Source organism: Ursus americanus, chromosome 8, assembly GCF_024610735.1.
Source record: "Ursus americanus isolate L20-20 chromosome 8, mUrsAme1.1.p, whole genome shotgun sequence".
NCBI lineage: Eukaryota > Metazoa > Chordata > Mammalia > Carnivora > Ursidae > Ursus > Ursus americanus.
Window position 1 is genome coordinate 77341764 of NC_142134.1, and position 16003 is coordinate 77357766.

The 16003-nt window shown below is 59.8% G+C and overlaps 1 protein-coding gene across 1 annotated transcript in view; it reads left to right on the forward strand.

Moving 5' to 3' along the window:
- The first annotated feature begins 3795 nt into the window (after positions 1-3795).
- The window catches only part of NSG1 (neuronal vesicle trafficking associated 1), a 30484-nt gene continuing 18276 nt past the window's right edge, over positions 3796-16003 (forward strand). The window contains exons 1-3 of the mRNA XM_045771373.2: positions 3796-3970; positions 4281-4435; positions 7995-8111. Coding sequence (XP_045627329.1) covers positions 4307-4435; positions 7995-8111 — 246 coding nt within the window. The 5' untranslated portion in view covers positions 3796-3970; positions 4281-4306. The remainder of the gene's footprint in view (positions 3971-4280; positions 4436-7994; positions 8112-16003) is intronic.

Consider the following 16003-nt stretch of genomic DNA (forward strand, 5'->3'; position numbering starts at 1 on the left):
CCGACCCACTCAGAATTTAGGATGCGGCAGAGAAACTTGGAACCATCAGAAAGGAGGGTGTGCACCGAACAGGCAGGTCCAGAGACAGTAATTAGGTAGGTCTTAAATTTCTCACCACCAAAAAAAAAAAAAAAAAAAAAAAAAGGTGATAGACATGTTAACTAACCTTATTGTCGAAATAACTTCACAATCTATTTGTATATGGAATCATCAGATTGTACACCTTAAACCGACACGCTTTTGTATCAGTAAAGCTGGGGAAATTTTTTTTTTAAAAAGCGTCTTGGTACTGACAGAAAGTAGATTAGTCGTTGCCGGGGGCTGGGGGGCGGCGAGAATGGGAGTGGCTGATAATGGGACAGGGTTTCTTTTTGGCGTGATGTTTTGGAATTAATGGTGATGGTTGCACAATTTTGTGAATATACTAAAACCCCAAGGATATGTACACTTTAAAATGGTGAAATTTGTGGTGTGTGAATTAATTCTCAGTTAAAAAAAAGACCAAGACATGGAACAACAGGACCCTCCTCCCTCCTCCCTGCAGCCACCGCGCGTGGCGGCCCTCACCTGTGCCAGGGGTCAGGCTGCTGGCGGGGAAGCTGCAGGACGAGGCTCGCCCCTGCCCAGGCTCCACTCTGCCCGGCACTCCATGGCTCGGGACCAGGCATTTCCTTGTCTGAGCTGCAGAGAGGCTCACCAGGACGCTGGGGGGGTCTCCTCAGTCCTTCTGAGCACTAATCCCATGCCCACAACGAGCACCTAGCACCTCATCCTGGCTCCACGTAAGCCCCCAGGAATCGAGATCGAGGGGGACTGAGTAGTGAGTAGTGCTTGAAGCCGTGGCCATAACCAAAGTGGGCGCTGTTGTTTAAAAACATGCAATAGCTCATTTGATTCTTCCAGCACCACTGCGATGGAGGTATTACTACGATCTCCATTTTATGGATGGGGAAACTGAGGCACAGAGCAGCTAAGCAACTTGCCTGAAGTCACACAGCAAGGAAGTGGGAGAGGCAGGACTGGAAATCAGGCTATCACACTACCCCTCCCCACCCCCCCCCCCCCCGCCACTGCCATGCAGTCTGGACTTGAACCCATGGGCAAGGGCGTCACTGAGAGGCTTGAACTTGGAAGTGGCACCGAGCAGCAGCTGGCCGCCCTGTCTATGGGAGGGTGGACGGCTTGGGGGTTGCGGCCATTGTCCACGAGGTGGCGGGTGTGTTTCCCGGGGCCTTCACAGAGTCATTTAGAAAAACCAAATATGTGACAAAATCCTGCAGGGGGGTCTCCGGGGAGACGAGGTCCGGTTGATTTGACTGTGTACGCCTTAAAACACCCCAGATCTGTCCCAGAGTCGCTTCTGTGACTCCGGCATCTCCAAGCTGATCTCTTGCCCAGACCCGGCCCCTCCCAGAGCCTCGTGGGGCCCCCCTGCAGGCTCAGTGCCCCGGGTGAGCCCAGCGGCGGCCCCGGAAGACTTCCGTGCACAATCCCCAGGACCCGTGAATGTGTCCTCAGGTCATGAGATGCAGGCTCTTGAGAGGAGATCCTCATCCCGGGTCGTCGGGTGCCCCCCAAATGCAGAGAGCGGCGCCCTCATGGGAGATGCACGGAGAAGAGGAGGCAGTGTGACCACCAGGGCGGCGTGGAGAGGGGCCGGGCCACGAGCCCAGGAAGCCCCCAGGCTGCAGAGGCTGGAGAAGGCAGGACTGTTGTGCCCTGCAGCCTCCGCAGGGAGCAGGGCCCTGCTGGCACCTGGGTTTCGCCCCCGGTTTGTGGTCGTTTGCGAGGGTGGCAACAGGAAACTAAGTGCCGTGTGCACTGCTTTCCTCCCTGTGCTCCTCTGCCCTCCCTGGGGACGTCCCGCTGTGTCCACGGCCTGCCACGTCCCTCCCGGCAGTGGCCGTGTCCCCCACTGGTGGGTCCGCTGCTTCACCTAAACACACATCTCCCAGCTGCTGCTGGGTGGGCTGCGGGCTTGTGCAGCCGGGTGCTCGCGGCCTTCCCCGGGCCAGAGCCGTGTGGACACCCACGCGAACTGAGATCGCCAAGTCCCCGTGAAAACCCAGGACAGCACGAAAAAGCAAGCAGGCAGTGCCGACTGTCCCCTGCTGTCTGTCGAACCATGGGTCCTTTTCGTCCCCGCCCTCCTCAGTGCACAGAACCTTTGGGGACAGGAGGGGTACACATGGGGTGCACGGTGGCCCATGCTGCAGCTTCCTGTGTGGGATTCCAACCACACTGTGTGTGTGTGTGTGTGTGTGTGTGTGTGTGTGTGTGTGTGTGTGTATGTCTGTGTGTGTGTGTGTGTGGCCTGTGTTGGGGTCTGTAAAATGCTGGCACCTGGGATGGGGACAAAGCCACTTCCTCCTAGAAGCACACACGGTTTCTCCTGACCCGTGAGCTTAGACCAGGGACTAACCCAGGCAGAGTCTCATGACCCTTCCTCACCTGCTGCAGGAAGTGTCCAAGGGTCAGCAGGGAGGCTCCTGGGGTTCCACATAAGAAACCCGAAACATGCAGACATGGAGTATCACTGCATCAGTGCTCTGGTTTGAAGGCCTTTGCTAGAAAGATGCTGGCAGCCCGGCCCAGGGCCTGTGGCAGGGGCCAGCACCTGGGACACCTGCCTTCCCCAGGCTGGCCAGGGGCAGTGTCTGCCAAGATCCTGGGTCCTGCCAGGCTGCCCTGCGGTCGAAGGCCCACTTGCACCCAGCTGGGGACCTGGGTCAAGTATAGGAATCCAATGACCTCATGTGTCAAGGGGGTGGGGCCCTCCTGGGGATTAGGAATTCGGGCCACCCAGGGCCAGGTTCCTAGACTGGGCTTCAGGCTCAAGGCACAGGCGGGCTTGGTGTATACCCTGCGGTTCTGGAGCACGGGAGGCACGTTCTGGTGGTTCTCAGTTGGCTGATGGAAAAGGCGCGGCCTCAGCCTTCAGCCCTGCGGCTGGGGTGTGGAAGTAGGACTTGGTGAACACCTACTCAGTGCGGAGCAGGGCCCGAAACAGGTGCCTGCAAGGTACCAATTCCCCAGCAACGGCCTGCCTCCAGCTCCCGGTCTCGCTCCCACACCACGCTCGGTTTCTCATCTGGGGAGTCCTGCAGCGGGGCTGGCTCCAGGTCCGCAAAATGACGCCCTAATCTGGGCAGCTGCGACAGAGGCTGGAACCCCCGCCCTCGCCCTTCATTCCGCCCCTCCCCGTCCCCCCCCTCCGCCCCCCGCGACCTGGATGCTCCAGGCTGCGGCTGCAGTGAGGGGACCCCCGCTTCCTCTTCCGAACAGACCAAGAAACCTTTCCCTCTCCCTCCAACGCGGCGCAGCGCGCGAAGCGCGCTCTCTGCCCTGAATACCTAACCCTCGGCTGCCCCGGGGCGTCCTCCCAGCCCGGGCTCCGTCCCCCACTCAGGAGGGCGCTGCCCCACGTCCCGAAGCCTCCCCCTCCATTGGCATCCGCGCCTCCTTCCCGCGGGGACGCCCTCTTTCCGGGGCCCCCTCCCCAGCCCAGCCGCGCGCCACCGGCCCGCTCCAGTGCCCCCCACTCCGGGGGATCGCAGCCTCCCTCGGCTCGCCCCCTTCTCTCCGCCAGTCGCCGCGCTCCCCCTCCTGCGTTCCCGGGGCGCCCCGGGCGCCCCCCGCCGCCCCGAGCCTCGGGTCCGGGCGCGCCCCCCGCAGCCGCGGCTGGCGCGGCGGGCGCGGGTCCCCGGGGAGCGCTCCTTTGTGCGGCCCCGCGCGCTGCGTCAGGGCGGAGTTGTCGCCGCCGCCACACGCGCGCACTCACCGGCGCACGGGCGGCCCTGGGGGCGGCGGGAAGGGAGGCGGTGAGCGGGAGGAGGGAGCGGTCGCGAGCCCAATCGCTCGGCTCCCCCGCCCGGCCCCGCGCGGCGCCGCCTCCGCCATTGCTGCGCGCGGGAGCGGCCGACGCGGAGGCTCGCTGCGCGCTCCGAGCCAGACCTGCGAGCCGGCGTGGGTGAGTGCGGCCCGCGGGCCCGAGCCTGCCGCCCCGGGGCGCGGTCCGCGGCCGCCCGGCGCCCCGGTGGTGGTGGAGGGGAGGACGGGGGGCTCCGCGCGGGTCCCCGGCGCCGGGACCGGGCGCGCCCCCTCCCCGGCCGCGGTGCGCCCCTGAGCCCGGCGCTCCGGTCCCGCGCGGGGGAGGGCCTGGGACACCCCCCGCCCAAGCCCCGGGCCGTGACCGCCGCGCCCTCTCGACCCCTCCTCCCCGGAGGCCAAGCTGGGGGCCGGCGAGCTCGCGGTGACTCCCTCCCGGCCCTCCCTCGCAGGCGGCAGCCTCGGGTCTCCCGGAACGATGGTGAAGTTGGGGAACAATTTCGCAGAGAAGGGCACCAAGCAGCCGCTGCTGGAGGATGGCTTCGACACCATCCCCCTGATGACGCCCCTCGATGTCAATCAGCTGCAGTTCCCGCCCCCGGACAAGGTGAGAGCCCCCCCCCCGGCACCCCCGCGCTGCCGGGTGCGCACCCCAAGTCTCGGGCGGCGGCCGCAACAAAAGAGACGCGCGGCGTGCGCTGGAGATGGGAAGTGGCGAGCTCGGGCGGCGGGAGGAAGCCCCCCGGGAGGACAGCGTGCCCGCGCGGGATTCCGGATCAGGAGACAGCTCGGTCTTGACGAGGGAGCGCAGTTAGGGGGAAGGTTCCTTCCCGATTCTCCTGGGGGTCCTGCCCTAGAGAGGTCCCTGGCTCTACAGCAGCAGCCTCCAGCCCGGCTCCTCCCCGCCCCTGCCCCATGGAAGCAGGGGGCTGTGGGTCTGGAGCGAGCCCCGGGGCGCGGCTGCCGCGTGTGCCTGCCCAGGTGGTGCGGTTTCAGCCCGATTTGCCCCGTGGCGGCGGGAGGCTCCTCTCCCTGGCCAGACGGACCCTCGTTGAGGGGCCGGGTTCCCGTCCTCGGCCTCCCCGCCTGCCCCTCCCAGCCTGGCGGTGGATGCTGGACGGTGTCTGTTCGCTTCCTTCCTCTCTTTGTTCCTTTTGTGAAATCTTCAAGTAAGTGCTCTGCTCGCTGGGTGTTAGTGTAACTGGGGACAGCCATTCATCATCCTCTCCCCAAAGCGGGTTTTTCTTTTCTGAATTTAGAGAGCCCTTTCTTTTCTTGAGTACAGTATCCAATCGAGTAGTTTCTGTACGCGAAGGATAATATTTTCAAGAGTTAACATTTAAAAAGGCAAATACGATGGTTAAAAGTCTCGACAATTGTATTACAAAACTCAAACCTAGGACAATAAACACAGCATCGTTCTGACCACCTTGCTGCTGCTTAAAAACCAGCCTGGCCACAAGCAAGCTCGTTCTGTTCCCTGGAGTGCGTTTATGGGTATTGTCTCATTTAGCCCCGGCGAGGAGCTTGTGACTCAGGTCTTTGTCTTCCACTCTGGCAGGCTGGTGATTGCTGACCACCGGATGGGGCTGGGGGCATCTCTCTGCAGCGGTGGGTCTTTCCCATCTGGAAGATTGCTTTATTCCCATGTGGACCCTTTGACTTAGCTCTCTAGAGTGCTTTCCATCCCTGCGGCTCTATTGTCTGTGTTTGGGGGGGGGGGGGAACGGGGGCTGGCAGCAGGTGTTTCAGTTCCAGGAGAGGCTCGGCTGGGCACACCTGTGCACCCAGGCCACGTGGGGCCACTTTGGGGGCATTGACGGTCTGGGGGCAGGGGTGGGGCAGGGCTGCCTCAGCTGGCGCCTCCCGCTTCCCTGTCTGGACGACTTGCAGGGCTAGCTCAGCCGCCCCCCCACCCCACTCTGCCCCCACCTTCCCCTCCCCTCTCAGCCCAAGAGTGGTGGCGGCCTGTGCCAGGAACGCTGTGTCCCGAGGCAGCACCTCTGTCAGGTGACTGCCTCCGCTCAGCCTGAGCCTCCTCTTTTGCCCCAGTCTGTTCTGTTCCAGAATTGTCTGGCACACAGTTGGCTTATACCAGGGAGGGGGATTTCAGGCACGTATGAAATCCTGGCCAACCAATTGGGCCTTTAGAAGTAGCCTAGGTAAGTCTGAAAGGTAATGAGTCTCCCATCCCTGGGAGTGTTCAAACAGAGGGAGGGAATGGGCAGGGATGCCCCAGAGACAGGAACCAGTGGTTGGGCTGGAAGATCTCTGAGGTCACAGATGAGGAGACTGAGGCTCAGAGAGTTCATGGACGTGCCCAAGGTCACACGGCCAAAGGCCACAGTCCTCCCGAGTGCAGAAGCTTCTGGCAGGGCCTCGCGTTCCATCCCGCCTGGGACGAGACCTCGCTTAACCCGAACAGCAGTGCTGTGTTGCTCCCAGTCAGGGTTCCGGGAGGTGATGGCACCCGTCCCAGGTGACGTGGTTGGTGGGGTCTGGTAACGCAGGCAGGGTTATCAGTGGAACCTGTCCTGAGAGCGTGTACCGAGGGCTGAGGTACGACAGGGACTGTGGTCACGGAGCGGACAGCAGTGCCCGGGCCAGTCTCACCTGACGTTTGTCAGGTGCTTATTACGCACTGGGCGCTTGTTTACAGGCTTTATGGGCTTAGCTTTCTTTACTGTTATTGCCCCCATTTCACAGATGTGGAAATAGAGGGTCTTGTCCAAGGTCACCTAGCATGTCAGTGGCAGGGGCGGATGAATCCGGTGGTAGAACATGGATGGGCTTCCCGCCGCGCTGAGGATTGTGCGGATTCCCCCTCCTCACTGCCGCCGGGTGAGAGAGGCCTTGTTCCCATTTCCCGGGCCAGGACACTGCGGTTCGGAGTAGCCAGGGAGGTGCTAAGGTCACCCAGCGAGTCAGGGACAGTTGGGATTTGAGGACGATAGGGTGATGCACAGATGTTGCCCGCAGAGCCGGGTGGGCACCCAGACCGTCACACATGCCCGCCTTCTCGGCGTCTGAGAGCTGCGTGTATGTAAGGGACCCAAGGAGGGAAGGCAGGAGTCTGATTACAGTTTTGTGGCCCATGGATCACTCTTCGGTGGCAGCTGGCATGGGCCGCTTTCTCTCCCGATTCCTTCTCCTCGGGGCTGGCTCCAGGGTCACACTCAGTCCAGGCCCACCATCCTGACTCGCCGTGTTCTGCTGGATCCGCCCCAGGGCCCACGGTCGCAAAGAGCAGGTATCTTCCCCGAACTGCGTACCCCCCCTTTTTGTCGGGGTTAGGGGGAAGAGTGTGGGGGTGGCTGGTCCTCTGCAGTCCAGCCGCCGCTTCCTGGCTCCTGGCGGTGGAGAGGAGGAGTGGGGACTAGAGAGGTCTGACCCCTTGATGCCTCCCTGCACGGCGGGGACTGAATAGTAAACTGTCCTTGGCGACAGGCAGGCGTGAGGAGGAAAGGGCTGTGGGCCTCTGAGGGAGGAGGCAGGAGGGTGGGTCGCGGCTCATGGGAAGCTGCTGGGGATGCAGGGAAGGGTGTGTACGGGCCGAGTGGCATAGCTTTCCTGGGGGGAGAAGCCTCTCCCACTTTGCAGTAGAGAGCAGAGGGGAAGAAGAGCAGGGAGACCCTCTGGGGGCCCTTGCAGGGGCAGCGGAGGGAGAGGATGGCGGGGTGGGGGCTGATAGAAGCAAGATCGATTTCCTTGAAGGCCGGTTCCTGCTCCGGCCTGATCCTCATCGCCTCTTCCCTCGCTTTCCCCGCAGCGGCAGGGAGAGACCACGGAAAACCAGTGCACTCCCCGACCACCGGGGCTCGTGCGGCGCCCCAGGCTGTGGAAGGAGCCCGGTGTCAGGAGTCAGCCCTGCTATCTATTAGCTGGGTGGCCTTTGGCCAACAAGCTTGACTTCTCTGGCCCCGAGTTGCCGTCTTTCCCACCTGGGGCTGCTATCAGGATTATTCATGGGTCATTTCTCTGAAGGTCCTCGCACAGAGATTTCCAGCAAATGGCAGCTGTTCTCGTTCTTTCTGTGAAGCACTTGCTGGCGACATGGTGACTTGGCCACCGGGGTTGCCGCGCCCGTCCTCGTCCTCGCGGGGCAGGTGTGTCTGCGGGCATCCGGCCGTGTCTCTGACTCTTTGCTTCTCTGTTTCCCGGACAAGGTGGTTGTGAAAACGAAGACCGAGTACGAGCCTGACCGCAAGAAAGGCAAGGCGCGCCCTCCCAAGATAGCAGAGTTCACCGTCAGCATCACCGAGGGGGTCACCGAGAGGTTCAAGGTGAGTGGCCTGGCAGGGAAGGTGCGGCTCTCATGTGTGGGGGTGGGGGCGCCACGCTGGCCCCTGGAGTGACGGCAACGGGACCAGATCCCAGCTGCGCACAGCCAGCGCCGTGGCTTTCCAGATTTCTTCTTCTTTTCCTCTGTCTTCCGAAACGACCACACAGAACTTCGTGGCGTGTTTTCTTGTTTAAAAATTTTTAATTCTAATTTAATTTTTAAAATTCCGGCGTGATTAACATACAGTGTTATGTGAGTTCCGGGTGTATAGTATAGCGATTGAACGATTCTGTCCACTACCCGGTGCTCGTCACCGTGAGCGCGCGCCTCGCCCTGTCCCCGACTTCACCCCTCCCCCCGCCCCCCTCCCCTGCAGCCACCGGTTTGTTCTCTAGAGTTCAGAGTCTCACGTAGTTTCAATAACAGGGAAAACCCACCCCTATACTTTCTTTTCGACGCCTGTTACAGACATGTGAAAAATCATGTCCTACCAGACTCTAAGATCCTTACCGCACAGTTGCAGGGAGGAAGCAGGCTCGCACAAAGGACAGGCAGCCCACTTATTACCTGCAAGACCCAGCTCTGCACCCCTGACTTGCGGCAGCCGAGCTCAGCGAGCCTTGGCAGAGGTCAGGACTATCCGGATAAGCCGTCATACAGACGGGGAAGTTGAGGTGCGGAGCAGTCATGGCTGACCATGGCCGAGCCAGAGGAGGCCTGGCTCCAGGGGCCCACGCTCTGCCTCCATGCTTCACCACCCCTGCGTGATGTGGAGGTGCGGGGCTCGGCCGGCCAGTGTGCTCCGTGTGCGGGCGGCTGGAAGCACCCGCTCGTGGTGGGGGAGGCCTTGCTCTGGACAGCTCTCTAGGGAGGAACAGCGGCTGAACGGGGCAGGGTTCCAGCCAGGCTGGGGGTGGAGCCTTCCCCAAAGTCCCCAAGGTCCGGTGGCCTCTGAGGGTGGACACAGTGGCCTTGGTTGAGGAGTAAGTTAGGATACTGATCTTTTGAGACTTGTTCTTTGAGAAACACGAGAGACGGTGAAATGGTAGCCCTCACCCCGATTCAAAGGGGTGACTCGAGAGATGCCAGTGGGTCGCCCTGACCTTGCACAGTGGCCGTGGCAGCCTCTCTGGTGGCTCCGTGGGGTTGGTGAGCAGTTTGCTGATGTCCGGGTGCACAGACGCTTGGACCCCAACACCCTGCAGTTCCTGTACGGTGTCCCGTTCCATGTCCTGAACACCCTGTGGACTGGTTACTAGCTGCAGGCAAAGCTCACGGAGCCGAGGTGGCTTCGGAGCCGAGCAGGGGAGGCAGGGTGTGATGCGACTTTGAATCCCTCCTTCATGTCGCTCCAGCCTGCCTCACGGGCGGGAGAAACACCGCGGGGCTGGCCTGGCCAGCGGACCCCTCCAGGTCGCCATCTCTGGTGTCTGCGGGGTGTCGACCACGTGATCTACCTGCCCCGAGAGGTGTGGGGGTGAGCGGCAGAGCCCGCTCGCCGGCAGCAGTGTCGACGTGCAGGGTCCTGCGTCTGTGGCTCCTGCTGGGGCTGCAGGGGTGGTGTCGGCCTGAGAGGCTCCTCGGGGGCTCCTGGCTGGGCAGTCTATGTGTGTCGCTGCGTTCACGGCCAGGACCAGACTGCACTGACCCAAGGTCGACATCTCCCTTCCGCTCTGGCCAGCCGGCGTCGCGTGTGCCCTGTCTGTGGGTGCTCGTATGACCTGCATTGCCTGCACCCTGGGGAGCGCCTCCTGGCCGAGGCAGAAGTGACCTCAATTTCAAGGTCATCCTAGCCGTCATTCTGATGGCTGACACCATCTGGCTATCTAACTGTGTCTGGGTTTCTCATGCCTGATTTGACCTTTGCCCTTCTCAGCCCTGGCATTTTAGGTCCCCCCCGAGTGGGGTGCTACCCGTCATCTGTTGTGGTCCGTTGTGTGCCAGGCTCTGTCCCCCAGCTCCGGTGTCCCTTGTGTGTGTTTTTCCCGCATGCTCACCTGATCCAGGCCCCCAGGGCCCCCGTTTAAGGCAGGGGTGACGCACATTGGCCACCAGGGCTCTCGGCAGCCACAGCAGACCGTCGGTGTGGTTACCTGGCTCCAGGTGCCCAGAAGCCGAGGGCTCAGAAGATCTGAGCCTATCCCTGTGGACAGGGCTGTGGCTGCCTCATCTCTGCCCCCACCTCCTGAGGGATGTCCAAGAAGGTGATGTATGCAGTAGGTGCTCAGTAGGGCACTGCATCACAGCGAGCCCATTCCCCAGGCTCATACCTAAACCATCTGGGCATGTTCCTATGCTTAGCATCCGTGGCCCTCTCGGGGTTCACAACGATGCTGAAGGGGGCGGCACGGAGGCTCTGGAGTCCCTGGTGGTCACGGGGGCTGGGGTGCTTCAGACTGATCCGTGCCTCCGTGGCCAGTGCCTTTCCACCACTCCACCTGCCACTCACCACCGCACAGGCCCGCCTTCCAGCCCCTTCCCTTGCCAGCCCAGCCACCAGCTCCACCGAGAAGCCTCCGGGGATTGACCTCACCCTCCTGGGGTTTCCGCTGTCCTTTGTAAGGGGCAGTAGCAGGATGAAGACAGGGAGCACTCCGTCCGACCAGCAGGACTCCGGGTCGAGCTCCTGAGACTTCTCATCTCACTTAATCCTTGTAAAAACCTTGTGACGTGGGCCCCATTGGCTCCATTTCGCAGTGGAGGGGACACTGAGGCAGAGAGCTTGGCCCTGGGCGGCCTGCACTTGGCCGTGACACCCGAGGTGATGTGGCTTCCCCCGGGGGACGTGTGTACACAGGGAGCTCCCCGCTCCAGGCGGCCCACCATGCTGCTGCTCCGTTGTGCGCTTTTCCATTTTTTTTTTGAAGATTTTATTTATTGATTTTAGAGAGAGGAGAGCTGGCACAGGGGGAGTAGCGGAGAGAGAGAATTCCAAGCAGCTCTGTGCGGAGCGGGGAGCCCAGCCTGGGAGCTCGATCTCACGACCCTGAGATCACGACCTGAGCCAAACTCAAGAGTTGGCCACTCAACCGACTGAGCCCCCCAGTGGCCCCTGGACCATTGCGCTTCTAAGAATCCTTGCCCTTTGTGGATTTGAAGCCCCGCCTGGTGGCCTCTGCCCTGGGGCCCTCCATCTGTCCCTTGAGTCACAACACAGGTCACCCTCCCTCCCAGCAGCCTTGGGATGTGCAGCAGCCCGTGTACTTGAGTCTTCTCTGGCGTAAGTGTCATTTTTCTCTGGTCTCTTCCTTCGTGTCACAGTGTCCTGGCTCCCCCTGTGAGGGGCCCGTGTTTTTCTTCAGGTGTGACCAGGCGTCCTGGCGACGTCCTGCGGGGTGGCCCCTCTCTGCCAGCCCGGATAAGAGCCCATCCTCTCTGGGGCTGCATCCAGGCACTCCCAGCTTGATGAGTCACTGGGTGACTAGCCATGCTGCTGGCCTGGAGTGCGTGGGGACTTGGGGAGAGTTCCAGAGTCTGCCTGTGGGACCCTCGCTTGTTGAAGAAGGCAGTTCCCTAGGGCACCCTCTCTCCAGGCCATGTGCGGCTGTAAGCCCTTTCCTGGTGTTAACTCACCAGTTCCCACCCGGTCGGGCAGACGACCCCTGAGGTCACAGTCAGTGGCAGAGCGTGGCCTGAACCGGGTGACCTGGCCCACTTGACTGGGAGCGTGTGGGCCAGACGCACAGAGCTGAACACCCTCACGCCAGGCTTTTGTTCCAACACCCTTCTGAGTAGGGAAGGAGGTGTAGCTGGTTCCCTGTGCACTTGCCGGGGGCGTGTGTGTGAGAGGCGGCCCGCAGAGCACTGGTGCTCTAAGTGCGGTCTGGGACCGCCTGTGCTGGAATCACCCGAAGTCTGATTTTTCACAGAGGGGCCCTGACGTCCGGGAACGTCAGTGTGATGAGCTCTCCAAGCGATGCACTGAGTTCGTGGCCCTCTGTGGTTGCAGGTGCACCCTGGCGCAGGGGCAGGGCTGGCTCAGGAGGGCCTTTGGGAGATGCCAAGGGCGTTCCTGTCCTGGAATGTTCTCCCAGCCTTTTATGGCCCGATTATGTGTCTGGCATCTTTGAATGGAGCACGCAATAGGGCACGCTTCTCCTATGAGGGGCAGTGGCCGAGGGCTGGGGAGTAGGTGGGGAAGGTTGTGCCTGAGATGAACCTGTGACGGGAGGCGGAGAGAAGGATCTGCCTCCGCCCCCCGCCCCCGCCCCGGGGCTGTGCTGGGGGCTCCGTCCCAGCTTTGGTCTGGATAGAACCTCTTCCTGACCCCGCCAGTGACCGGGCAGCTTCCGTGTGGCGCCCAGCCCAGCCGTTCCTCGGTCCTTTTCATTTCCATGTTGAATTGCAGGGATGAAATTGCGTCTTTTGGCTGTTGAAGCAACAAGTAAATAACGTGTCCCCCTTTGTCTCTCATTTGTGCGCCTCAGGAGCGAGGAGCCGGCTGCTTTGCGCCTCCTCTTTATGCACCTTCGGATGGCATCCTTGAGACGAGATGTCTTTTTGGATGTTACTTTATGGTTATCACTCGGGGATGAATCTCTTGGCTCCGAGGTTGCTAGGCTGGTTGCTAGGTAACCGCTGATGGGGAGAGGGTTTTGTACGACTCCGCCACACTGGGATTGCTGGATGAATCACCCAGCAGCGGCCAGAAGCCTAGGCTTCTGAAGAGGTTAGTGTCAACGAGGAAAAGTGCTCGTTTAATTAATTGGAGGTGTATTTATGCTGAGAATAAACACGGGCTGAGATGTTTCTCAAATTAAGTCAACCTAAACATTCTTGCAGTGGCGCGTTCCCGCTCCCCGGGCAGAGGAGGGTCAGGGTGTGGCTGGGACTGCTGCTGAGCACGCGCTCCCAGCTCAGAAGCTGCAGGGGCCGTAATTAGGCAGATTGTAAAGGAAGGTTCCATCAGGTTCTGCTCTGTGGCTGCCCTGCTGGAGAGCTGTTGAAGTGTCCGGGATCCACAGATCTCTGCCTTGTAAGGGTTCCGGTGAGCAAACCGCACCCCTGCCCTGGTACCAGGGTGCACGGAGCGACTTTAGTGGCCCGCATGGAGCTGGGAGGATGTCCTGGAAGGAGAGGCTGAGTTTGTGTGAATGGCCCCCAGTGTTGGCAGTCGGTGCGGCGGGGGTGTCCCTCTGCATCCTGTCGCAAATGATTCTGTGGGCGGTTTGTATCTTTCCCACGTCCTTAGCGACCTTGAGCTTCCTGTGACCGGCCTGTTTGCCACACTCTCCAGTGACCCCTGGTGTGCTTCAGGAGGCACTTGTTAAATATTTATGAACAGCAACGCCATTTCCTTGGCATTTGACAGCGGGGGGACGTCTTCGTGCAGTGACACGGGGACCTGAGGATGGCGGGCAGACACCCCCGTAGCCGTCCGCCGAGCACCCTGTAGGCCTCGGTCGCCAGGTTCTGTGGCCGCAGAGCCCACGGTTTTCTGCCCAGCTGTAGAGTGGGGGCTTCACCCAGAATCCGATAATAAGCGGGTTGAGTCATCTTGGAGGGGGGGGTGTCTGTGTTCACTTTTTTGTGGGTTATCTAAAATATTTAGTGTTGCCCATGCTTGACGATATCAGGATTCATCCTGTTTCTCCAAGTTTTGTTTTTGTTTTTTTTTTTACTGCGTTACTCAGCAGAAAACACATTTCCTTTCCCCTCCCCCTGCCCCGGCGGGGAGGGCAGAGGGAGCGGAGGAATAACTGGCGCCATCGACCCAGTGCCTGCCTGCTCAGGCTGCGAGCTGCGTGTTACTGCTCTCCGTGTTGGTAACAGTCTTGAAGGGTGCTCTTGCTGGCTGGACTTTGTAGGTGGGCGATTAAGGTTAGAGAGTTAAGGAGCAGACTCGAGTCAGCCTGCTAACCAGGGGTGGAAGGAGGATTCAGACCCACATCCCGGAAGCCCCCCAAGCTCTGTCTGCCACACCAGCCACTGCGCAGGTCCCGTGGGACGGCTCTTCCCTGCTTTAGACGTCCTGGTTCCACCACAGCTGGGCAGTGACCCCCACCCTCCAGGGGCCCCCAGCAGGAGGAGAAGCCCCAGGCCAGGAGGAGCAGATGGCCACAAGCAGACTCAAATGCTGCTCGAGCCCCTTGTCTTTCAAATGGGGGTGTTGTCAGTTCCCCATCGGCACGGAGAGAGCTAGCGTGTGGACCAGGGCCTTGTAAGTTGAGTGGCTGTATGACTCATGGCCTGGACTGGGACGCTCTGGAGAGGGACAGTGGACACTGTGCCTTTGGGATTCCAGGGCAGTCACTACCAGCCAGGACTGTCCTAACAAGCCTCTAGGAGATATGGTCCCCTCCTTATAAACTCCTTCTCTAGTTCACCCCAAGGCCCATATCCTATTCGCCATCCATTCCTGGCTGTTCTTTCCAGAAAACGTCCCTCTTGCCACCGGGACAGGACTGCTGGGGCTCGAACTCCCCATCTCGCCAGAACCCTGACCGCAGCCCATGCCTCCGTGCCCCACCTGTCTCGTCTCTCTCCCCTCGCCCATTTGTCCTTAGTGTGGCGAAATACACGTAACACACAGTCCACCATTTTCAAGTGTCCCGCCCTGTGGCATTTAGTAGCCTTGCAGTGTCGTCCAATGCTCACCACCATCTGCTTCCAGAACATTCGATCAGCCCAAGAGGAGACCCCTTACCCATCAGCAGTCGCCTTGTTTCCTCCTCCCATCAACCCCAGACCTAGCTGCCTTCTGTCTCTGGATGTCCCTGTTCCGGACATGCCGTGTCAGGGGAGTCCTACCGTACACGGTCTGTTGTGACTGTTGCTTTCACGCAGCGTGTGTCCCAGGGTCACGCGTGCTGTACCACGGGGCAGCGCTTATTCCTTTTTCTGGCCGAGTCACACGCAGCTGCATGGCTAGACTGTCTTTTCTTTATCCCTTCATCCGTCAGTGGACACTTGGGCTGTTTCTACCTCTTGACTAGTGTGAACCACGCCGCTGCGCACTTTCGCATACAGCGTTTGGTTCGAACGCCTGTTTTCCGTCCTTCCGGGTGTGTACCCGGGAGTGGAACTGCTGGTTTGGGTGGTAGTTTTGTGTCTGACATAGTCCAGCAGCTGCCCGGTTCCCCGTCCCCACCAGCGACGTCTGAGGCTCCGTGTCTGCACACCCGCCAACGCTGGTCGTTCTCGGTCTCTTTAATTACAGCGCCTAGTGGGTGCGACGTAGTGTCTCATTGTGGTTTTCAGGTGCGTTTCCCTAACGGCTGACGACGTGGAGCACCTGTCCCTGGGCCCCGCTGGCCACTCGTGTATCTTTGGAGCGATGTCTATTCAAGTCCTTCCCCATTTTTAATTGGGTTGTTTTGTGCTGTTCGCTTGTCTTCTGGATACTGCGTTCTTGTCAGATAGGTCATTGGCAGATATTTGCTACCATTCTGTGGGGTGCTTTTTCAGTTTTCTGCTCATGTTCTTTGCACACAATTTTTAAATTTTGAAGTACAATGTATTTTCTCTTCTGTTGCTTGCACGTTTGGTGTCAGATCTAAGACACCATTGCCGGGTCTAAGGTCCTGAAGATTTGCCTCTGTTTTGTTCTAAGAGTTTTATGGCTGTAGCTTTTATATTTAGGTCTTTATTCCATTTTGAGTTAATTTTCATATATGGTGTGAGGTAAGTGTCGAGCTCTTTCTGCGTGTAGATACCAGTTGTCCCAACACCATTCGTTGAAGAGACTTCTTGCCCCATTGAATGGTCTTGGCGACTTGATTAAAACAAACCAGTTGATTGCGGACATCGGGTTTTATTTCTGGACTCTGTTGTATTCCATTTATATGGTGATTCTTAGGCCAGTACCACGCTGTGTTAATTAACGTAGCTTTGTAGATTTTGAAATTGGGAAAGATGAGTCCTTTGACTTATTCTTTGTCTCCAAGATGGCTT